Genomic DNA, 24,756 nt, shown 5'->3' with positions numbered 1-24,756 from the left:
ACATCTGCCGGCTACAGACACTAATTCCCCCACCCCCTAACCAAAGCGGTGACACATTAGACAGCAAAGAGAGGCCTATTAATAGGTCGTAAAGAGAGATGTGGCAGATCGTGTTGTCGGAGGGAGGTTTGATATGCATGTAACACAATCCAAGTTCAATTGTGATGCACAGCCAGAGGCCCCCGCTGTGGAAATCTGCATGAAATCAGTGTCTGGGCCAGCTAGTAAATCACCATTGGCTTGTTTATTGTACTAGTGCACTTTTATGGCGGCTGGGATGTCCTGGTGTCAGGAATGCCCAACACTGGACCTGCTTGAAATTCTCTGGGGTTAAAAAAATGGTGCTTTGTAAGATGGCCGATGTTTTATTACTACTTTGTCCAGAATTTACCTGACTTGCTCATGGATTTTTCCCATTCCAGTAAAATAAGGGCAAAAAAAATCCAACATTCTTAGATTATTTGGGGATTTTTTTAACCCCTTTTTTTATCAAAAGGTTGTTTTGAGCACAATGTCTTTGTCGGGATTGCACAAATTAGATTTTAAACATTAACATTAAATCAATCTGTCCATCATTATATACAATGTGATTTTTTTGCATCTGCAAAGTGGGCTATATTTCCCTTGAATTTTGTTTGTCAGGATGGCATAACATTTTATAAAAATAGATTAGGAAAATGCAAAAAGGAGAAAAAAACGTTTTTTAACATTTTGTCAAGATCTGTGTTTTTGTTTTGATTAGATTTTGTTTTTGTGTTATGTCATGTTTTCCCGGTGTGCTATTTTCATGTTATGTCTTGCTCGTTTTCGTGAGCCCTGTTCCTTGTGTCTACTAATCAGCTCCCTCCAGCCACTCGTGTCTTGTCCAGGTGTGCCTCGTTGTCTTGTTAGTATTTAGTTCCCTGCTTTCCTTCATTCTCTGATGGTGCATTGTCATCATATGTCATGTTTCCTTAGTTCTGTCATTTTTATTTTTTTGGTTTCCTTGTGTTTCTTTGTTACTTGGATCTTACATTTTTGAACGTTGTAAATTTAGTGTTTGCCTTTTTGTCTTTGTGATTTAAAAATTTTTTTTTTTTAGTAAAAATCCTGAACTCCTGCCTTTCTTTTTGCTTCCCTGTGCTTGGGTCCATCTTTTGCCTCAACACCGCGAAAACCCAAATCGTGATCCATTTACTGCACAAATGCTATGCTACGTCCATCATAACTATTTTTTCACTGACACTTGTTTGTCAAAATTAGTTTGTCAGGATGGCACCAAAATGACCGACAGGAAAAGCAATCAAAGATAACCCACCTCCGGAGTTAGCTCGAGAGAGAGAGCAGCGGAGTGACAGTCATTCTGGACAATCTTTCAGCTGTTCGGAAGTGGGGGGGGGGGGGGGGCTCGGGAGTGCTTGGGAGAGGGGGGGGGGGGGGGGGCACATTAGTCTTCATTGTACTGGTGCATTCCGGCGGTTTGTCCAGCCTGAGTACTTTGTCCGGACCTGGCAGGCACACTCGGCTCACCCGGCCAACGCTCCTCATTCCGTGTAAAAAAACTAAACAATGGATGGACATATTGAACACATAGTGCGGCTTTCAAAAACATTCCATGTTTAATTCTCCCATGCGGTTTTGGCTGTCCCCATCCAGGCTTGTGTTACATGTTGTAGCTGAGCCGTGACCATCGAAATGATGACGCTACTTACCTGACCAGCTATTGCTGTTCGATGAAAGTACGTAACTCCCTTTTTGTTGTGTTTTAGATTTTATTTTATTTTTTTAAATAGTGCTTTTTTTCCCCACAAATTTTGGGAAAAAGCAACTAACAACATTTGGAGATACAGTGGTGACTTGAGATAAGAGTGATACCATTATCGTTTAGGGGTACTGTACATGCACACGTTTTTAGCCTGGTTTAAACCTTTTATTTACCATGTGCTATGATCTAATGTAATGTATTACATAACTATGTACAACCCCAATTCCAATCAAGTTGGGACATTGTCTCAAACATAAATAAAAACAGAATACAATGATTTGCAAATCATCCATCCATCCATTTTCTGAGCCGCTTCTCCTCACTAGGGTCGCGGGCGTGCTGGAGCCTATCCCAGCTGTCATCGGGCAGGAGGCGGGGTACACCCTGAACTGGTTGCCAGCCAATCGCAGGGCACATAGAAACTAACAACCATTCGCACTCACAGTCATGCCTACGGGCAATTTAGAGTCTCCAATTAATGCATGTTTTTGGGATGTGGGAGGAAACCGGAGTGCCCGGAGAAAACCCACGCAGGCACGGGGAGAACATGCAAACTCCACACAGGCGGGGACGGGGATTGAACCCCGCACCTCAGAACTGTGAGGCTAACGCTCTAACCAGTCGGCCACCGTGCCGCTGATTTGCAAATCATGTTCAACCTATATTTAATTGAATACACTACAAAGAAAAGATATTTAATGTTCAAACTGATAAACTTTATTCTGCGATCGGCTGGCAACCAGTTCAGGGTGTACCCCGCCTCCTGCCCGATGATAGCTGGGATAGCCTCCAGCACGCCCGCGACCCTAGTGAGGAGAAGCGGCTCAGAAAATGGATGGATGGATAAACTTGATTGTTTTTAGCAAATAATCATTAACTTAGAATTTTATGGCTGCAACATGTTCCAAAAAGGCTGGGACAGTGTCCTGTTTACCACTGTGTTACATCACCTTTTCTTTGAACAACATTCAATAAACGTTTGGGAACTGAGGACACTAATTGTTTTGCTTTGTAGGTGGAATTCTTTCCCATTCTTGCTTGATGTACAGCTTCAGCTGTTCAACAGTCCGGGGTCTCTGTTGTCGTATTTTACGCTTCATAATGCCCCACACATTTTCAATGGGAGACAGGTCTGGACTGCAGGCAGGCCAGTCTAGTACCCGCACTCTTTTACTACGAATCCACGCTGTTGTAACACGTGCAGAATGTGGTTTGGCATTGTCTTACTGAAATAAGCAGGGGTATCCATGAAAAAGATGCTGCTTGGATGGCAGCATGTTTCTCCAAAACCTGTATGTACCTTTCAGCATTAATGGTGCCTTCACAGATGTGTAAGTTACCCATTCCATTGGCACTAACACAGCCCCATACCATCACAGATGCTGGCTTTTGAACTTTGAGTCCATAACAGTCCGGATGGTTCTTTTCCTCTTTGGGCCGGAGGACACGGCATCCACAATTTCCAAAAACAATTTGAAATGTGGACTCGTCGGACCACAGAACACTTTTCCACTTTGCATCAGTCCATCTTAGATAAGCTCGGGCCCAGAGAAGCCGGCGGCGTTTCAGGGTGTTGTTGATAAATGGCTTTTGCTTTACATAGTAGAGTTTCAAGTTGCACTTACGGATGTAGCGCCGAACTGTATCTACTGACATTGGTTTTCTGAAGTGTTCCTGAGCCCATGTGGTGATATCCTTTACACATTGATGTCAGTTTTTGATGCAATGCCGCCTGAGGGATCGAAGGTCATGGGCATTCAATGTTCGTTTTTGGCCTTGCCACTTAGATGCAGTGATTTCTCTAGATTCTCAGAACCTTTTGATAATATGATGGATCATAGATGATGAAATCCCTAAATTCCTTGCAATTGCACATTGAGGAACATTGTCCTTAAACTGTTCGACTATTTTCTCACGCACTCGTTCACAAAGAGGTGAACCTTGCCCCATCTTTGCTTGCTCTTTGCTCTGAGCTATTCAGGGAAACTCCTTTTATACCCAATCATGGCCTCCACCTGTTCCCAATTAGCCTGTTCACCTGTGGATTGTTCCAATCAGGTGCTTGATGAGCATTCCTCAACTTTCTCAGTCTTTTTTGCCACCTGTCCCAGCTTTTTTGGAACGTATTGAAGCCATAAAATTCTAAGTTAATGATTATTTGCTAAAAACAATCAGGTTTATCAGTTTGAACATTAAATATCTTGTCTTTGTAGTCTATTCAATGAAATATAGGTTGAACATGATTTGCAAATCATTGTATTCTGTTTTTATTTGTTTAATACAATGTCCCAACTTCATTGGAATTGGGGTTGTAACTATATCAATCTCAGAGCCCCCCCACCCTTGATGAATGAATTTCAATCGGGAAAAATTTCACTCAGCACCCCTGCCAACCTCCCAACCCTTGAAAAATGTATTTCAGTTGGAGAAGAAATTATCATACACGATAACATTGTGGCTTCTTAAAATGCTGAGTCTCAAGTAACTCTGGGAAACCAGTCGGCACAATGGCTGGTGACCAAAAAAGTGTCAAGTGTAATGTCAAGCCCTGATCACTTAGTACAATTTGTACCTACAATATGTATTTGTAATAGCTTTTATTTTTGGGAGGGGCGTTTTTTTTACTCTGCTGTCTGCTGCCAGATCAGAATTGCAAATGAGAATCACTTCTTAATTGCCTTACCTGGATAAACAAAGGTTAAATAAATCAATACTCCACGGTCTCTCCTCTTGGATAATTCTCCTTATCGAGAAGCGAAAACAGGTGTCCCTTGTTTTCCTCCATTGTTTGTTAGCATGTCTTTTGTGATGCATTCAAATGTTGTCTGTTTGTTTTTTTTTAGTTTCTCCATCTGCGTGGCTATGAACAGAATGTCAAATCCTGGATTATAAATAGCGATGAGACACTTGAAAATCACTCACAAGCATTTGATTAAAATAGACGAGATTAGCATGTGGGCCCGTTGTTTGGTCTAGACGCCGACCAGCTCCAGTTTCTATTTGCTTCCTGGAGGGATTAAACAACTTGTGACACGTGTCAGTCGGGACACGGCGGCCGCGTAATGGCCGCTTATTCAAAATAACAACGGACCATTTTATCTTATCTGTTCCAAACATGCGAAAACAATTTTGGAAAAGAGCCCCGTTCGTGTGCTACCTCACATCTAATTAAAAATAAAATAACAATCATGGAAAAAAGTTCACACATTTGTGCAATGTAGACTGCATCCGGAAAGTATACATGGAATATAATGCCATTTGCTTGTTATAACTCTCTCAAAATAAACTTCAATTTCTATTCTTTTTTATTTTTCAGCTCTAAATCTGATAATACACATATTGAGCTGCTCAAAATGCAACAGTGCTGAACTTTCTCCATTGATAGACAATTTGTCTAACCGTGGACTGGCGAACATCAAGACTTTTAGAGATCCTTTTGTGACTTTTTCAGGCTTTAAGCAAGTGAACAATTTGTAATCATAAGTCTTCTGAGCGCTCGTCTTAACGAGGCATGGTACACATCAGGCAGTGCTTGAACAGTTTGGGGTTCCTGTTCGGATGATATTTGGTCTTGACAAAACACACACAAATAAAATGCAATTATCTACATATTTCCTTTACTTAACAAATCTGGAACACATCAACACTTTTGCAAGCTTTTTTGTTCAATAAAAAAAGCCACATTTTTTTTCTTCTTTGAGAGAGGGCACATGGATATAAGGAAGGAATAGTCCAGTGATTACAAACTTTTACACACGCACAAAAAAAAAAAACAACAACAACAACAACAACCCACCTCTGTACAAGATTGTCTCAGTAAATAAATTTTTTTGTCATTTTTCTTAAATTATTAGAAAAGCCCAGAAACTCCTCAGGAACGAGTCTTTTTGTTTTGTTTTGTTTTGTTTTTGCCTTCTTACAGAGTTCATAAATAAGAAACGCTGGTGGGGAGCTGATGGGGACGGAGGAACCGGGCAGCCTCACAGGGATCGAACCTGAACGAAGTCCAGGCAGTCCATTTTCACAGTAACCACGGCTGTAAAATTCACCTCTCGGGACATCGACGACAAACAAACAAACAAAAAAGTGTTAAGACAAAGTGTGACCGGACGTCAGCACATTTGACCATTCTCCTCTTCTCTTGGAAGATTAGACGCCACAGGTAGCACAACGGGCATTTTGTGTTGGGTTTTCTCCGCGCCCGGAACCGAGCAAAGCCTGATCCGGAAAAGGCAGAAGCCAGGGCATGGTGGACGTTGCTACAGATACTCCAGGTCAAGAGCGTGGTGCAGGGCCATGAGGTCCGAGTGGCTGGAGATTCTCCAAAAGGGCATGTTGTGCTGGAGGGGAATCACAAACCATGGGTCAGTAACTGAAGCATAAATGCACGAAAAACTGTTTTCAATGATGGACCTGAAATTGGCTGGACATGTTTACTGTCACAGGATGCACGAAAAAGTCTCAAGGACCCATGCCTAAAATTTAACAGGAAGTCAGCCATTTTGGTTCAAACCTGGTGGCTTTGTGGCTGAATTCCATGAAAAGGGGGCCTGCAAAGTTACAAAAAAAATGTGCCCCCTCACAACAGTTTCACCGATCGACCTGAAATTGGCCGGACATGTCTATCGTAACAAGACGCACAAATAAGTCTCAAGAGCCCCTGCGTGAAATTAAACAGGAAGTCAGCCATTTTGGTTGAAAGCAGACATTGTTGTTGAATTCCAGGGCGAGCAGTTTGTCTAATTGCACCCCTCGGAAGCAGGTATCCTAATCAGACAGGCAACAAAAAAGTATTCTTCCACAATTCTGCCACTAAAAACAAATTAATTGTTGACTTAGTCACTTTCTCCCTTGTGCGTGAAATGTCTTCAAGCGCTGTCATTAAAGTGGCGCGTTTAGACCGCGAACAATGCTCCCACCGGAGGCTGCGGTCGGTTGTGCCGTTCCCAAGGCGAGTATGCAGCAGGGGAAACCCGAGCAGCAGGAGAATGAAAGGAACTCGTCACAGGTGGAGTGGCGAGCCCCTCCGTTATCCCCCAAAGTCCCCCTTCAACTTTATCAGCGGTAGGACCTCTCCAAGGTTCCGCTTAGGAGGGCCTGCAGTGACCCTTAAAAGCTCTTTGGCTTTTTGTTTTGTAAATTGTCTTTGCTTTTAAAGTCGAAAAGATGGAGATGTTATCTAAGCCATTTTCTTTGTTGTTGGTTTTTTTTTTTTTTTTTTTTTTTTTGGTCTCTGAACCTTTGCAGTCCAGTGCAGTGTCTTGACGGAATGAACTTGGATTATTTTGCGCTCCGTGCCATGTTGGCATAAAAGCCTTTCACCCCAAGATAATTGCAGAAAGTAAAAACAAAAATTGTTTCCTATTATTATTATTATTATTATAGCTTAAAATGTCATCTAATTTTCATTTTGCATTCATATTTACATACATGTAATTCACGTACATTATTGATATGTAATTGTTATTATTTTTAGTTTGTATTCATATTTATAGTAATAATAATTCACACATCTTACACACACATTACGTACGTACTGTACATCACATGAAAGGAATGCCGATCGGGAAAAAGCAGCGGGGAGCTTTTTCCATCCCGTGCCGATACTGCGAACATTCTCCCGTGATTGAAGGCTCCTTTATGTGGGGCTTCAACATGGCTGAAAGGGATGGTCTAGCATTACATGCGCAGCGCTCACACAGCTGAGGGCACCGAGCGGGAATATATAATTATGACGCATCAACCCCACCGCCTCCACCCCAACAACCTCCTCCCACCCCCACTTCCCCCACCTTCTGAACCTGAGATGGTGGAGGAAAGAGCTCTGATTAAACACTAAAGACTTTCTCTCTTATACTCAGATGCCCTTTAGGGAGGACAAATAAAGGGAAGTACAGTGTTATCTCGCTATATCGTCGCGCACCGCTGCGGATTCAGTGGACTGCTGATTTTTTTTTCATATTCCTATCATGCATAATTTGCCATATTGCAGGATTTAGAGTGTATATGCTGTAATTTTTTTTGTGGTATAAGAAATGCTTCCTAACCTAGAACAAAATGATACAAATACGAAAGAAAATTCAGAAAACACATATTACAAGGAATAAAATGTACATAGTGTACAATACTACTGTGCATTACCGTATGTTTAAGAGTTTAAAAGGTATTTGAGATTATAGAAAGTGTTTATAAGAGTATGGTAGGTTAATAGGAGTGTGGGGAAGATTAATAAGACCATGTATGCGTCGCCGGAACAAATGTTTCACAAAGACATGTATTGCAGACGGACGCAGTCTTGAAACACTGATATACTTCGCCAAAAATGTCAGAGGAGCGTCTGTAAGTGATTTTTAAGACACCGTTAGATGTGTAATGTACATATAATATGATTTGATTGATTGATGATGAGTTGAAATGAGTTGAGTGAATAGTAGTAGTTTTTTTTTTAACCTAATATGGCAATCGCTAGCGCCCTAATGCTAATCGCGATTGCTAACCGTTTAGCATTTAGCATTTTGCTGCCTCAAAATCTGTACACCAAATTTATACTATATACTTAGTACCAACATATACAGTGTAAGGATCAAAGTCCATCCCTCATAAATAAAAATAAAATGAATGTTGGTAGTAAAAACAAAACAAAATAAAAATAGATTTTTAAAAAAAGAGTTGAGTGGGGGGGGGGGGGGGGGGGGGGAGTGGTTATTATTCAATTATTTGACCTATAAGTAATAGGAGAATCGATTCTAAAAAGATTCAATAGTGACTGCCCTAATATGTACCAAGAACTAAAACTTAAAAGTGGAGAAAAATTGTATTCAAGAAGAGACGGACTGCGCCAGCAAAGCAGAGACTGCGGAGTATACCGTAATAATGCAGCACCCAGAACTAAGACACAGCGTGATGACGAATCTGCTCGACAAATGAATGACAATCGGTGGTGGTTTTCGGCATCTGACCGGTACATTTGAAACTCGATTTGCCAGTGGAAAAGGGCCGGCCGGATTAGCGCCTCACCTTTTTCGAGCCTTGCTCCTCTTCCACCCCGTCTCCGACTACAATGTAAACAACTTTTCTTCCGAACCTCTGGACGACTCTCTCGAAGCAGCTCTCCTTACCTGTGGGGGAAGAATCGAAAGATGAAAAGGATGAGTGCCATTGATGCAAAAAAATTGAAACAGGAACGTAAGGTTTTTCTCAAGAACCCTTAAAATCTGTGCACGTGGATGATGTTTGTTTTGCATTGGAAACAGGCTCGCAGGAAGAGTGGGGGATGGAGGTTGTTGGGAGGAGTGGGACGCTCAGCGGTGAGGTTTCTTGCTGTGGAATGACATAAATGTCTCGAAGTGGTTTCATATGCAGAGAGAGGCCCCGCTCAGAGAAAATAATCCCCGAGCTGATGAGGCCTATTCCTTCATAGGACGAACATCAATCCTATCTGTTGACTGGATCTCCCCGGACCCATCACTTGGTAGCACGATTTCCCAAAACTCAACCTCAAACTCAAAACAAACTAATAATCCTTTGAAGAAACCTGAAACACGGGATGCTGTCACCTAGTGGTGTTTTACAGAAATGAGTAGAATCAGGTGTTGTATGTAATTACATTGATGCCTTAAGATCTCTGTTTCAGCTGCCCAAAAAAGAAAAACTGATGTAAAGTGTTTTTAATGAGAAATAGCACTCCATAATATTGGTCTTAATAAAAACATACAGTAATGACATGATTAAATGGAATATACTAAAAGTTTGATGCATTTTTTTTTATTTTTTTACTTCAATTCAATAGACATTGTGCTGCCCCTTCCGTTGTGTGCACCAAGTCCACCAGGGGATGGTAAAATACAGACATGGATATACATGGAGATGGAAGAGAAGTCAAGTCCTAGGTAAGCTGCAGTAATAGCAGGTTTTTTTCCGCAGAGGATAAAGAATATATGCCTGTCAGGCGCAACCTAACAAGATTTCTCAAAAAGGACAATGTGAAAATGCTCGGCGTGGTTGGAATGGACACAACGCAACAAGAATTTAGAAAATGGGGCGATGGCTTCCAGAGAGGTTTTTTTTTTTTTTGGGAAACGTTTTTGTGTGATATTACATTTTAAAAATCTGGTCAAACAACACCTTGAAATGAGAGTAATGCAGTATAATAACTTCCTTATTTCTCAACATATTGCCTCGAGCGTTTGGTTTTGTCTGCTATTCTGGGAACCCCTTCTCCGATTGGCTGTCAGTTGAAAATATCTACCGATAAGCTTCTACTGGGCGAAATTCTGAGGGGTTCTCCAAGTTGACGCCTCAAAATTACTGTGATGTTTCAAACGTTACATGCCCTAAAAACTCAACAAAAAAAGCGCCAATGGAACATTATTCATGAGCAGTGTGTGTTGCTCCACCGTTTGTGTTCCCAAAACCCCCCCTTTAAAACTCAAAACACCACGCTAAAACATACAACAAAAAGAGCAAAACTTTACCTATTTTAGTTGCACTATAAATATTTTCAATAGGAAAGACGATGCCCAGGCCGTAGAGCAGAACCTTGGCGAGGGCGGGGATCAGCTGCGTGGTGGTCACCAGAATGTTCACACAGTTTGACCTGCAAAAAAAGAATACGTTTATTAGATTCCAAACTTACTGGCTACCATTTCCCCCTCCTCTCAGCCGACTTTTACCTTGAGTGGATTAACGTCAGTGCTTTCAGTGCCAGTGATAACCAGGAGTCCGTCAAGGCTTCAATTTCTGCTCGCAATTGCAACCAGGCTTCCCTCTTGGCAGGGCCCAGGAGACCTGCAAGCGTACGGGAACATTGTTTGCCTTGGACTGCTTCGAAAAGTACCCAATGCAAAAAAAGTGGCGAGGGAGGGTCGGGGGGAGAGGGTGGGGGATTACCTCCGACGTTATTTTTGTAAGTGGTGTAGATTTCTTTCACTCGTCTGTAGCGGAAGGCCAACTTTCTCATCCAGTCCACGCCTCCCCGCACACCTGTGGCAAGGCATAGGTTGGCGCTGGTGGCCGCCGCGTGGAAGCCGTCCGCGCCGAAGTTGTACGTGCTGCGTGCGAGATTGAAAAAGACATCGTGGGTAAACGCCTTAATGTGACTTCCGGAGCAATTATTCCCATAGGAAATAATGGCAAAAGGAATTAGGACGCTCAAACTGCTCTGTGGTTATCATCATGTTTACTCCTTGTGGTTTGATCACAATCCAAAAAAGAAACAACAACTCACCTGCTGTAAAAAGTTTTGCATGAAAAGTCTACAATAAAGGGGGTGAGGGCAAGGCGGGCACAGTAACTCATTTTGGGGACTATGCCCATGAATGCCCCCCCCCCCTCCCCTATTTTTTTTCATATAGCTCAGTAAGCTCATTTTATTAAATTGATTAATTAATTTAAATTAGTAATTATTAAACAATGATAAGATTTACATATTTTACATGTATTGGCATTTATGCACTTTAAAAAAAAAAATCTCATCTACAAATGAACACCCGATTCATCCTCTTTTAAAAATCAAATGTGGGCCATTTTGATTTTCGGCGCACATTTTCCCCAAAAATGTTGACTGAACTCCAAATGGTACCACTTTTTCACAAGTTTTGTTGGACTTTTGAAAATTTGAACAGTCCAAACTGTCATAGAAGCATAACGTGAAGTGACGTAGTGTGTCATCAAAGTAAAAAAACATCAAATTTCTCCAAAAGAAAATTGTAATTTTAATCTTCCTAAATGTCATACAAGCATAAAGAGACAATCACCTTGCAATGCAAGTAAAATAAAGTCAAACTACTCATTATTGGAAGACACCTGACAGATACGTAACTGTACCACTTTTTTGGCGAGTTCGGACTACATGTCAGCAATTTACCTTAGATCCTGACCGTTGTCATCCGAAGAGACGTCGTCGATATGTACCTGGTCACATTCCTGCAAAACACGAAACATAACATTGCAGTACGCCCCACCCGGCTCAATCTATTTCAAGTATTCAGAAAGGCTTCATTATTGAAGAAAAGTGGCAGTCCCGAGCTTGCGCCTTCGCTGTCATTTTTCACCAGCATAAAAAAACACAGCCTGGCATTGGCCGGGCGCCCCGGTGTTGAAAGGCCTGGTCCGAGAACCTTCTGAATCAGCACATGTCATAATTCTTCCCATGTGCCCTCACCAGCGCCGTCTAAACAAACCCCAGAGAGAGAGAGAGAGGCAACCGAAAAAGAAAAAAAAAGCCTTTTCAGCAACCTGGGTTAGTGTTTGAGCCGCCATCTTTAGGCACATTGATGTATATAAATATAGTAGGTTGCTAGGCCTTGGCTCTAATAGTGCATTTGTGAGCACATGTGCACGGTAATACTCTTCCCTTTGGCTCTTCTTGGAAAGGTCCCGCGATTCTCCAGCTCTGTCCGGGCGAGCAGTAACACAATCCAGACTTTCTGCTAAATGTAACCGACTAGAAAAATTGAACCTGATGCTAACCGCCAATGAAATTATGACCTCTGATTGCTGCCGCGCCACACACCATCACAGGCCCCGGGGCCAGCCAGCCAGCCGGCCAGCCAGCCAGCCAGCTAAAGACTTGCAGGAGAGCGTTGGTGAAAAAAAAAAATCTGTTCTTAGTTTTCCATTTTTAGGAGAGCCCTAGTGTTAGTGCCCCCTCCTACCCCCTATCCACTTATAGTGAGATGTGAGTGAGTGCTGGTGTGAAGTAAAAAGTCGAGCATAGACTCAATCTTGAAGCCAGGAAATTAGCAAGATAAGTGAAAATAGGGGTGACAGGTCTTAATCTAGAATTCAGGATGTAAAGGTTCTTAAAAAACAACTGACAAACAACAACAATGGAGGAGAACGAGAGTTTCCGGGACAGTATTTACGTCTCGGTATGTTTTGTGACCAATAATAATCTGAGATGAGATTTAGTCCCGGTACACATAAAGATAATCGGGCTGTTTTTGTCCCAATTTTTCCCCTTCCCGACTAAGGATGACAAATGGCAAGACTATTGTATGTCTTAAAAGATTATCCTGTGATCTGAGGTGTGTTAAGAGTGAATTTGTCCCGATAATAGGGTTCAAAACAGGCTGGGGCCGACAATCTTAAATATTAAACGTATTCAATATTTACAAGGAAAAATGCGGGGAAAGCCGACTACTCCCGAGTCATGACTCGGTCAATTGTGGTGTGAAACTGAATGGAGCCAATCGAGAAGCAACCTGACTGAGGAACAAGAAAGCGGCCATAAATAAAAACAAGCAGGTCCTACCTAATGTTGTATTTTGTATAAGTGTGTTCACAAGAATGCAAAGAAATATTTTCCAAAGCGAGTCTATATTGACGGCAACCCTGTTCTATAATATTCCTGCCTCCTGTCCACAATCGGGGAAGGATCGACACAACATATCCGGTAGTGTTTCTTCTTATACTTTTTTGTTAGACTTCGTTTGATCACGCGAGAGTTTTGTCTTGGAGGACTGGATTTCAGATCGAGGATGAAACAGAATCTTTGTGTGTGTGGTGTTCTGTGCTGAGATTATCAGAGCACAACACACAATGTACCACCAAAACTGTTAAATGCCAGACTTTTTCTTCTTCACTTGTGGGCTCTTTGACAGATAAAGTCTTTTAAGATTTAAAAAAAATCCTTATTGTGGAGACTGGAGAATAATATTGCACCTTAAGGCACAGCAGCAGGAAGTTAATTTTGTGTGTATATTGTTGTCATTTGTAGCAGCGTATTCACAACGAATCTGACCGACTAACGAAGGACCAATAGTGGCTTAGGTCACAGGCTTGTGATTTTCCGAAAAAGCCATTAAAATGGCTCCCCGACCGACTCACCTGTTTAATGTTAAAATTATTAAAAATAATAATTTATCCAGGAATTTCTCAAGTCCGAAAAATCCCTCCATATTTTTTTTAAAGCTTTTTTAATTAAATCCCGTCCGGCTGTTAGGACACCCAAACAGTGAATGGAACTTCCTGGTTTGAAGTCAATCTAAGCGAGTCCAAACGCTGACGTTATTGCATTCCTGGCTAATGCTGGAGCAGGGTAAGGGTAAGGGCTTTGGACCGTAAACCTTTTCTATTTTACTGGTTCCCCTCTGAACAAATTTTTCATCTCCCTGGATTTGCGCGGAGAAAGGGGAAGGGGAGCGTGAGGTGAGGAGAAACTCAAACCAGCTGTTCTTTTAACAGAATTAAAATCTTGACCCCCCCCCCCCACCCCCTTCTCCAAGCCCTGTCTAATGCAGCCATTCTCTCGCCAAAGCCTCCTCCCCGGGATCCAGAGAGGAAAAGACTTTGACCCTGTGGCCCTTTAACCCTCCCACTCTGGGGCTCCCGCACACCGATAGAGGGTAGAAAGCTCAAAGTGACCTCACATGCAGGCGTAGTGGTCCACAAGATGGAACTTTTAGCTACTGACTTAACAAGTTTCCCGAAACTCACCAGGTGATCTTTAATAGTGGAAGGAAGCAGCAATTTGGTGTTATGCAGCATTATACCCAACAGTTTCCTTGTTTTTGCAGCTGTTCCCCTTTATTTCTTTATTCCATTTTTTATTTATCCTTTATTTATCCATGCAAGGCAATTGAGAAGAGATTCTCATTTGCAATGCTGACCTGACTGCAGACAGCAGTGAAATGAAGCAAAATAAAACCAAATACAAGAAATTGTACACTGTGATATAGTTACATATTAGATAATATAGTACATTACGTCATAGCACATGGTGAGTAAAAGGTTTATAACAGGCTACAAACAGGTGCAGCGATCATGTACAGTATCCCTAACCAAATTTTTTAAATGATGAATTTTTTTTTTAAAATAATGAGGTGAGTTTTGTTTTTTTGTTGCAGAGTGTTCCAGTTGTTTGGGTACAGAACACTGAAAAGAGTAGTGTGGACTTTGGGAATAAAGAGGTTAATAAATGGAGAGTGCGGGTGGTGGTATGCATGGTGAGCAGAAAGCCAATGAGACGGGGTCTGCCCTCACTAGCAGCCCGTATTTTCATCTTGAAGATATTTCAGATACGCAAATATTACTCTTCCAAAAAATACAAAACTAATGCTTAACGTAGCCTTTCCTAACTTTTAGAACATTTCACAATGTTCCTAAAAAGTAGTGGAAATTGAAACACCAGCATGTTTTTAAGGTACAAACCTTTCAATATAATATCACATTTACTTTCTTAATGGGACTCACAGATGCCTTTTTGTCAAAGTCAAGTGGATTTAAGAAAATTGCCCTTTTAGCGGTGTTGTAACGTCCAACTGCCTACATTTGATAGTTTTTTTTTTTAATCTATAATCCTGGAGGATGCTCACATACCAACGCGTGACTTAAAAATGACCAAATTCTGACGTACTCGTTTTAATTGCTTTAGCAGCAGAGGCACATTTGCTTGTTTAGGAAAAACCACGGCGACTCCTCGGGTCAAGTACCTCATAAATCCTCCATTCACTGGAATGCTTCGATTGTCCAGTAATTAGCTGCTAATGAACCAGGCCCTATCACAAGACCATTCATCTGGTAAAACCGCCTAATCGGAGCTTGTTGGGTTCATTCTTTAAGGTTAGAGCTGACATGATCTGGAACATGGAGGTCTCAGTCTAAAAAACATATGAAACATCATGATTGTTTTACAAAGGGAATGATTCGTAGGACTGCCGACTTAGAACCACGACAGAGACATTTATCAACCTGTTTCTACCGAACAAAGAGGAAGGGCAACTGAAAAACAGTTACAGTTCCCTGCTGGGGCTAGCATAAACCTCTGCACTGGACTCCCTGGGAGGACCGGGGGTGGGAGGGGAGGAAGTGACTGGAGGAGGTGGCCATGAGTAATGTCGTACAGTAACCCTTACACTTACTCATTAGGAGCCACTTCTGACGGCCTCGTAAACACCGCAGAGCCACGAATGGATGGATGGGGCAGGTTCAAGCCCGTTAAGTACAGCCGTATGGTCAAAATGGAGAGCGGCCAAAATGGCAGTGCTTGGAAATTTACGGTGCCTCGGTGAAATGTCGGAATACTGCATGAGAATAATGCCTCCCGGAATACAAATGAAAGGAGCGCATAAGTCTTTGGGCGTTAGAGACTGACAAGCCTCGACAATTGCGAGGGACTTTCTCAGAAGCATTTGAACATCTCTTTTCCGTCCAGCCCGCACCCCCGCTCAACAAGCAAACACCGCTCTCTCTAAAAGCTACAATCACCGTTAACCTAGACCAGATGTTCCTACTGTACTCAGGAGAGACTCTTTTCTGTTCGGTTCAGAAGCACCCGAGTGAATATTAACGCTGCGAGCAGTGATGGATGGAGCCTCGCGGCACAAACTCTTCACAATTGAGCATCAGACATCTGTCAAGTATAAATGGTTGACATTTTACGGTAATTGGACAAAAACGTGAAATGGCAACTTCAAACCAAAATGGTGGCCTTCCTGCGTCTTTTCAGGCATGGGTTCTTGAGATTTTTTGTGGCTCTACTTGTGATAGACATGTCTACCAAATTTTATATTCCTAAGGGAAGGATTTTCAAAAATTCCTTGAGCGCAACCAAGCCAATTTTTGAGGTCACACCCCTTCAAAAATGTACGGTTTAATCAAGATAAAGATACTTGCAAAATTTGACGAGTTCCTGAGAATGTGAAACCCCTTAAAATGAACTCAAACTTGTCGCAGTTTAGCTTCTCCAATCTGTCTAATATACATCGCTAAAATGTTTAGCAATCTGAAAGTAGTTTTTGCGACATCTAGAAATGGCAGCAGTCAGATATGGGTTCTTGAGACTTTTTTTGTGAGTCTGCTTGTGAAATACATGTCTACCAAATTCCACGTTACTTGGCAAATAAGTTCTTTAGGGTCTGATTTTTCAAAAAATGCGGGAGATGTGACCAAGCCATCTTTCTGTCTAAAGATCTATCTTTTTTCACCAGGATGAATATGCCTGCAAAATTTTGTTTCTTGGATTGCAAAAAACTCAACAACTCAGAAAGGTGATTTGGCCTAAGAAGAATGATTAAAAAACAATGATGAAAGTATAGGTACTTGGCTAAAATTTTGTAGCAATCGGACACCTGTAACTGGCCGAAATGAACCTATAATGGCCAATTCAAACGGAAATGACAGACTTCCTGGGTCTTTTCAGAAAGTGGTTCTTGAGACTTTTTTGTGGGTCTACTCACAACAGACGTGCCTGTTCAATTTCATGTTACTAAGTGCAAGTGGCTGCCAGGGCTGAGTTTTTGAAAATAAAAGTCTGACACCTACTGAATATACATTTTGCCAAATATGCTCAGTAATAATGACAAGGAAATGTAGCAATTTCAAGAGGGAACAAGGGGAAAAAACACCCCAAAATGCACAGTAATTGAGGACAGGAGGCCATTTCTCCATCATTCCACCTCTCCTCCCGTCTGTGGCACGCTGTCTTTTCACTCGTCTGCTGAAAACTTTTCAGCAGGGCAGGAAGCTATCAGAGGCGTCTTTGTTCTGCAGGCGTCTGTCATCAAGCAATCAAGTGATGACGGCCCGACTCTTCCTGTATAGCCCGGGAGTGGCGACTCAGCGGAGACCAAAGCGAAGGTTAATCAGTAATGCGCCAAAAACACTGAGCCCGTTTCCCCCCCTCTGGTTTCCTGTCTGCTATTTTTTAATAAATGTGGCCATTTTCCCTGCATAGTTAATATCTTTTGTTGATCATGCGGCCGTCATCGCGGGATTCCTAATGCCATGTGAAAGAGGCTCATCAGCGGTTCGCAGGTTCTCAACACCGACACGCCACCGATAGAGGCTGTCATTCACTGACCCCCGGTGTCTTCCTCCCCCTCTCAGTTCCCACCGCAGGTATAGGCCTGGAGGAGAGGGAGGAGGTGGGTGGAGGGGCTGTGATTATACCTGGGGGTCAAACACAGGATGTGGGTAACAAAGGGAGAGTTCTTCCAAGCTACTTCATTCCGATCCGCGCTTCAACAGTTGCGGAATTCAAACAATGGTACCAAACAAAAGCACAAGGATATGCTGGTTTGACAAATATTCACAGGCGTGAGAGGAAACGTGGCTCGCAAAATGTTTTTTCTTGTCAGTGTAAGAACTAGTCGGGTATGGTGGTTGAACTGTTTGTCATGACTTAAGTCAAACAATGTTCCCAAACAAAAACACAAATATCAGCATATTAGTGGGTCTTGTCAGCATAATAATTAGTCGGGTATGATGTTTAAACTTTTTGTAATTTTACTTAATTCAAACAATGGTACCAAAGAAAAACTGAGGTATAGTACATGCTGGTTTTACAAATATTCACAGGAGTAAAAGGAAATCCAGTTTGCAAAATATTTTTGCTTGTCAGCCTAAAAAATAGTCGGTATGATGGCTGAACTGTTTGTCGCTCCTTAAAACATTCCAGGAAACATTTTCTGGTGTGTCTGCCTTGGCCACCTATAAGACCGATGGACGTCTTAACACCTCTCAGCTCATAAGTACAGCACTAATATTAATTGTTTTTCTCAGAAGATAAAGAATGTATGACTGTGAGTACTGTTATAATGTCAGTTTACATGTTGCTGCTGTTTGAGTTATATATGTTGTTTAGAGAGTTAAAGGACCAGAACACTGATGCTATTTAGCGTTAGCATTAAGATAGCGGGCCGAAAGGTTAAGCTATGTGGTTGTTTTCAATACACTGGGTGTAATTTTCTTTGTTTTATTTTCATTTGACAGTTAACCTCAACTGGGAGTGGCAAAAAGCACCTTCAAGCCTCTTTTTTGAACAATTGTTGTGTATCTGCCAAACTCCTGCTTTTTGAAAAAAACCGTCTGAACATCGGCTTCTATCGAATCACTTATATCTCAAGGCACCACTGTATTTTCACTGCCCACTCAACCTCTGCTGGTGCCTCAATACACAGCGGTGGGATGCTGGGATGTGGGTGGCGAGTCACAGGTTCTGGATTTTGACGGAATGATAATATAAAATGTGAAAAACAGCTCTCCCCTTTAAAACGGACTTTGTGCGTTGAAACAATCAACTGCAGCACAGCTGGCTTTTCTGGAAATGACCTCCCACACAGGACCAAAAAAAAAACAAAAAACACAATAAAGCTACCATTCAGGTGGAATTGTGGGATTTAACCTGACTACGGCGAGACATAAAACCAACAGGCTAAGGCCCGCAGCAAAGAGACTCTGGAGGCCTGTAGCACAAGCTAAGTGTGCAATTCACAGCATCTCTCATTAACAGGGCCGAGTGCACGTTTCAACCCAGGGAGCTATAAAAAGCAGGCAGCTCTCAGAGTCACGGGGTTGCTTCCACAGTTCCAGCATGTGGAAGTGGGACGGGTGTGTTTGGAGTGCGAGTCTGAAGGGGGCATCGGGCCACTAATTGAAAATGTTCCCACCTTCAGAGACCTCCGCACCCAACCCCCTCCCTGAGTGGTTTGCCCCCATGCCCCTTTATCCTTCAGAGTTGTTTTCTCACCCTGGGAGGGAGGAGGGGGGTAGATGACCGGCCCTGTACCCCACAGAGAGGAGAGCACAAGGCAGGGAAGCTTGAGATAGAGGCCCCCGTTTCCCACACACTGGACCAGCGTTTCGGAGCTACAGTAAACTCACAACTGTCAGTCTTGTGGGGTTTCATTACAGGCTTCAGTTTAGAGCACGCTTTCCCAAACTGTTGCTCGGAACACAAAATGGTGGATTTTTATTGTTTTGTTTTGTCCTTGAGTTTATGCACCGTATTTGTTGCTCTCATGGCAATACGTGATTTATTGTACTACATACAGACATAAATATATAAGCATATTTACATTTACATGTTTTTCCGTGCGCATTATTAAGAAACTGAAAGTTGAAAGTGACAACGGCATGTGAAATAATGATCAAATAACTATTGTTTAAAATGCCCCCCAAAATATTAAAGTGGAATAAAAATAAATTCAATGAAATAAAAAGATTTACATGCAGCTGACCAGTTGGTAAGAGTTTGACACATCTTAGAAAACACAAATCCACCCCATATTTTGTTATATTTAAAATATGTAAATAAAAATTTTTTTTGAAATATTTCAACAAATAAAAAATTCATAATCGTGTTCTTTTTTGTATTAAAAAGGTTATTTCAATTTCCGTCAATGTACAATATATAAACTTTTGAGATAAAAAATAATTTAAATAAATATTATAGCCATAATACATGCAATAGAAACATTTAAATACATATTTTTAAAACTTTTTCAAATTATTTTCAATATTTTTTAAATATTAGCTTATATTATTATATTGTACTTTCAAAATAAAATTAAACACATTTACAGAATGGGTAATTATTTGTTTTCTTTCAAATAAATGAATGTGTGCAAAAAAATGCTAACATCGATTCGACTACCATGGCCATATTTAATGTTGTCGTTCTAGCGAGGCAGTGTTAAGACTTTGATGGACCCCTCGCAGTTGCACTAAACTCTGCACCTGTGTTGCTGCACAGCCTTCTGGGGTGTCCCTTTATGGCTTCCAACTAAATTAGACAGAGCATATGCATTTCTGCACATGCTTAAATACATAACTGCTGCTGCTGCTGGCAGAGGTATTTATAGGCGCGCTCCGTTTTAAGCCGCAGCTATCCGAGCCCGGGCAACTGTACTGTAAATCAGCGGAGAGGAAGCGCTGCTTTAGGCATCGCACTTAACACTTGACGCAGTCCCGCTTGCTTTTAGGAGAAGAGATCAATACCCCTTCAGTAGAATGTCGCTCCTCCTCGGTCGACAATTGTTAGCGGCAAACAGTGGCATATCAAAGTAACAATTTGTTGGACATTTGGCTCAATGGAGCAAAGGAATGGTCCATATGCACGGCCAGATGTAAAATCTTCATAAGTCCTATTCAGGTTGCTCTCTCTCTCGCTGAGCATTTTAAAAAGTTCTCATTTGAAATGTGAGTTGTGTCAGTGCCAGGCTGAGCATGATGTAATATCCTTATCAGGATATTATTTTCTACTCAGGTTCCTCTCATGCTATATTAGCATACCGACTGTTAGCATGTTAGCATTTTATCAGTTCTCACGACATGAGTCAAGAAGTCAAATCCTCATCAAATCCTTATGTTACTACATGTTAGAATACCAACTGTTAGCATTCTAGCAGGCATTTAGCACATGTCCGCTGAAGCACGAGACGTTGCGTAACCAACATTATGACTCCACTCAGGCTGCAAAGTACAAAGCAAGGTACATTTGAGGCTCTTTTACTGTCTGTACGATTTTAGTTGTACATGTGTGATGTGTGTGTGGGTTTGTGCTAGCTACATGGCTGTAAGACCGTGTCGATTGTTCATTTTAAGACCTTTGAATGGTGGATTCAAGATGTAAATGCCCGATGGAAAAGTAAGGCCTCGAAAACAACATTTTGGGAAGACATCAAAGAAATTAGCCACCGAGTTCGACAGACAACATCAATAACATTCACTGCTCGTCTTTTGCATTAAAACACATGCAACTTGAATCCAGGGAGTGCCGAGGGTTGTGGGAAGCAACATGTGGCGTAGGTGGACAGCGACACCAAACATTCAGCGTGACACACTGACAGGAGGAGACGGCCGCAGAAACGCTAAAGCCTGACAAATTGTGCCGCTACGGTTGGGGGTGGTGTACGACTGACATGTAAAATTCATGATGTCCCTTGAGGGCTCAGAAAGTAATGCGTCTCCGGTATGAGACTGATAACTGAGAAGGAGGCTTCCACGCTATGAAGCAGTTGCTTCTTATGGACGCTCCGGTCACACTTTATAGCCCTCGGAAAACACTAAATCATCACACAGAAGGAAAAAAAATAAAAATAAAAAAAAGAGACACACCTCCAAGTCGTTAAAGAATAAATGCGTGTCGGCCAAGTTGAAGATCATTTCTTCCATCCGTAGTCCTAATGATACAGACGATGGCGGGTCCTGAAAGAAAACAAAAAAAAACAATCATGACTTTCATTTTTTCCCCCTCACTTTTTCTGCATTCATTTGGGGTGAAAGTAAGCTAGGCCCCTCAAATAATTTCCCAGCAGGCTGTTCTCATAAAAGAAGACATTAGGCCCACTTGAAAGTTTTGGCCTGGCGTGTTTACGACAGTGCAGAGAGGACCCACAATAGTTATTAGAACGACCCACGGATGGGAATAAATGCTGTAAAAAAAAAAAAAAAAAAGAAGAAGATGACTCATCTCTGGTTGGGGGTGGTCGATTTACAACACTTCACCGGCATGACGTAAAAAAAAAAAAAAAAAAAAAAATTGCCCTTCTTCACATTGTGAGTCAATTTCTCCTGACAACAAAATGTAAATTTCCCTGTAAATCGCGATTGGTAATTTGACACGTGCTTTCATGATGATACCCTCTGTAAGAGGACTCCGCTGTAAATAGTTAATGACATTAATTCCTCCTTTCAAAAGATAATGAATAGGCCGAAATAAAAGGTTTAAATACATTTTAAAACTCACGATTAAGATATCCCCCACTTCCAGTTAGTAGATTTCTTCCGACAGTCAAAGGGTAAGCTGCAAAGATGAGGATTTTTATTTTTTTTCTCCTGTCTGCAGCTGCTTTGGGAGTGAAAACAGACCTAGCAGAGACCAGAAGCAGGGATTACCCAGTTAAACCACCTGAAAACTCACCTGAGCTCTCTGCTGATTAGCTGTCGTAGCCCATAGTGCTTCTATTTTCACTGAAGATGACAGCGCAACAACCGCACAAGTACAAGGCCTCAAGCCTCCTCCACTTCTGTAGGCTTTGTGCTTGAACCTCGCCGTTTGAATTCTTGGTGGTGTCAATTTTAATTAAAATAACCAAGGGCTGGGCAGTTTATGGCCCGCCATGCAATTCAAACAAATAAAGCCTTGCAGAAAGTCGTAATGGAAGATGTAATGATAAATTGACTCCCAAAATGTTGATACTTTTAAAAAATTGTGTGTGTGTGGGGGCGGGGGGGGGGGGGGGGGGGGGATAAAAAAAAATTTGGGAGATCCATTGTTAATATTAAGAAACAAATATAAGATACAATAATTGTTTTTAATTTTACAGATGAAAAAAGGAGACAAATTTGACAATTTTCAGATAAAAGAAAATAATTTGAAAATGCATGCTATTATTTTGGGGATAAAAAGAACAATTTGGAGATATATGGTTTTCATTTTGTGGATTAAAAAAAGAATTTGGAAATTTTAAAAATGTTTTGATTAAAAAAGAAATCATTCAGAAATTGAGTGTGGATGTATTTCCTAAGAACAATGTTTTCAAATTTATAGACAAAATGTTTTTCAAAAAGAAAATCCTTTCCTAGCATTGCAGAATTCCCTTACAAGCATCATTCCAACTCTGTCACAGCTTTGATACTAAAGAGGGGAGGTTTTCCGGTCGACTGGATACCCATTTATCCATAACTTTGACAAAGAAATAAGATGGAAAACTACTTTTACAATCAACAACCTGTTTTACCCAGAGATCCCGCGAAATGACCGCATCTTAGCCACAACAGAAGACCCTGCATTTATCTGACTGAATTAATTTAAACGTTCTTTTATTTTGTCTTGGCCTTTCTAACCAGCGGTTGTTTTGACTGTGCAAGCGTCTGTTTTTTGACGGCCCGAAATGACATATTGCTCCTCAAGTGTCAGAAGATCTTAGCATCTCCATAGCCTTTCTTCTGGTATGAGAGGGGGGTGGGTGGCTATTTGATGGGGGCACTGTTTTGTTTTGGGGGTGAAAGAGGGCTGCCCCACGACCCTCCGCTGTTTATTTACTTTATTCCCAGCCTAGCATGATGGGTAGAGAGCGAGCTAAGGCTTATGCCAAGAAACAGCAGCAGTCTCAGACACACACATACACACGCACGCACACTTCCAAAGGGTCTCCAGTGTACGAAGCAGGAAACACTCTCGCCTCCATAAGGGCCCCGTTTCATCTGACCTTCTATAGGATGTGACAGCAGCTAGAGTCCCATTCACTACTCGCCACTCTGGCTGTTCAAACAATAATAAAAGAAGAAATACTAAAGCTCTGAGCTGTGATGAACGGACCCTTTTTTTTTTCATGGCCAATCTGGTTTATGATTGGGGGCTCATTTGTGCGAATTCCATAATAGTAGCGAGTAAGAAAAGTGTCAGCCCTAAAATTGTCTCAAAAAGACTGCTTCAAACCAAAATGGCTGACTTCCTGTCTCAAAGACCCATTCTTGGAACTTTTTAATTTCTAGCAAAGGCGGGCAAAATTTTTTCGAACTCTCTTAGATGTGTTTTCATGGAATTCACCCCCAAGATAGTTTCTTCATACCAAAATGGCTGTCTTCCTGTTCAGTTGCGGACATGGGTCAGACTTTTTTGTCTGTCCTGTTATGATAGACATGTCCACCCAATTTCGTGTTGATAGGTGAAACTGGTGACGGTGGGCAAATTTCTTTTCTAACTCTCCATGACCCTTTTTCATGGAGTTTGCCCCCAAAATATTTTTTTTGCACACCAAAATGGCTGCCTTCCTGTTCAATTTCAGATATGGGTCTTTGAGACTCTTCCGTGCCTCCTCCTATGGAGGACATGTCCACTCAATTTCGTGTCAATGTTGAAAATGGTGTCAGACGCAATATTTTTCCAACTTTCTGCTGGCCCTAGAATTCGCCCAACAAGTTTATTTCAAACTAAAATGGCCGACCTTTTGTTCAATATTTAACCTGGGTGCCTGAGAGTTTTTCATGTGTCTTGTAAGGATAGACATGTCCACCCAGTTTCGTGTCGACTGGCGAAATTGGTACCGGGGGCTCATTTTGTCCAATTTTCCATGGGCCCTCCTTGTGAGTTGTGAGGGGGTTGTTTTTGCGACCCCTAAAAATGCATAAAATTTCACTGAAATACACACATTTGAGGAAAACATTGAGCTTTTGGGCATTTTGTGGCTTCCAAAAAGGCGATGTATTTGTGGGAAGGATGGATAATAAGTCAACGACGATTCCAAGAGGGCATTGGTGCTCGGGCCCTAAAAATGGCAACTGCA

General features: G+C 41.7%; 1 protein-coding gene and 1 long non-coding RNA gene across 8 annotated transcripts in view; one reads left to right on the top strand and one right to left on the bottom strand.

The window, feature by feature from the left end:
• Window positions 1-5,031: 5,031 nt before the first annotated feature.
• eya1 (EYA transcriptional coactivator and phosphatase 1) overlaps window positions 5,032-24,756 on the bottom strand; it is a 47,210-nt gene continuing 27,485 nt past the window's right edge. For all 7 annotated transcript variants that reach the window (XM_061758693.1, XM_061758696.1, XM_061758698.1 and 4 more), the window contains 7 exons: window positions 21,584-21,673; window positions 11,610-11,668; window positions 10,634-10,794; window positions 10,417-10,531; window positions 10,219-10,340; window positions 8,762-8,862; window positions 5,032-6,084 (listed from right to left, as the gene is read on the bottom strand). In XM_061758693.1, the coding sequence (XP_061614677.1) occupies window positions 6,004-6,084; window positions 8,762-8,862; window positions 10,219-10,340; window positions 10,417-10,531; window positions 10,634-10,794; window positions 11,610-11,668; window positions 21,584-21,673 (729 nt within the window). In that variant the 3' untranslated portion in view covers window positions 5,032-6,003. The remainder of the gene's footprint in view (window positions 6,085-8,761; window positions 8,863-10,218; window positions 10,341-10,416; window positions 10,532-10,633; window positions 10,795-11,609; window positions 11,669-21,583; window positions 21,674-24,756) is intronic.
• The window catches only part of LOC133470370 (uncharacterized), a 41,690-nt gene continuing 24,499 nt past the window's right edge, over window positions 7,566-24,756 (top strand). Inside the window, exons 1-2 of the long non-coding RNA XR_009785966.1 lie at window positions 7,566-8,083; window positions 9,534-9,633. This is a non-coding gene — a long non-coding RNA (uncharacterized LOC133470370). The remainder of the gene's footprint in view (window positions 8,084-9,533; window positions 9,634-24,756) is intronic.

This window comes from Phyllopteryx taeniolatus, chromosome 20, assembly GCF_024500385.1.
Source record: "Phyllopteryx taeniolatus isolate TA_2022b chromosome 20, UOR_Ptae_1.2, whole genome shotgun sequence".
Lineage (NCBI taxonomy): Eukaryota > Metazoa > Chordata > Actinopteri > Syngnathiformes > Syngnathidae > Phyllopteryx > Phyllopteryx taeniolatus.
The sequence above is the reverse complement of the archived record's forward strand: the minus strand, read 5'-3'. Positions and strand labels throughout refer to the sequence as shown.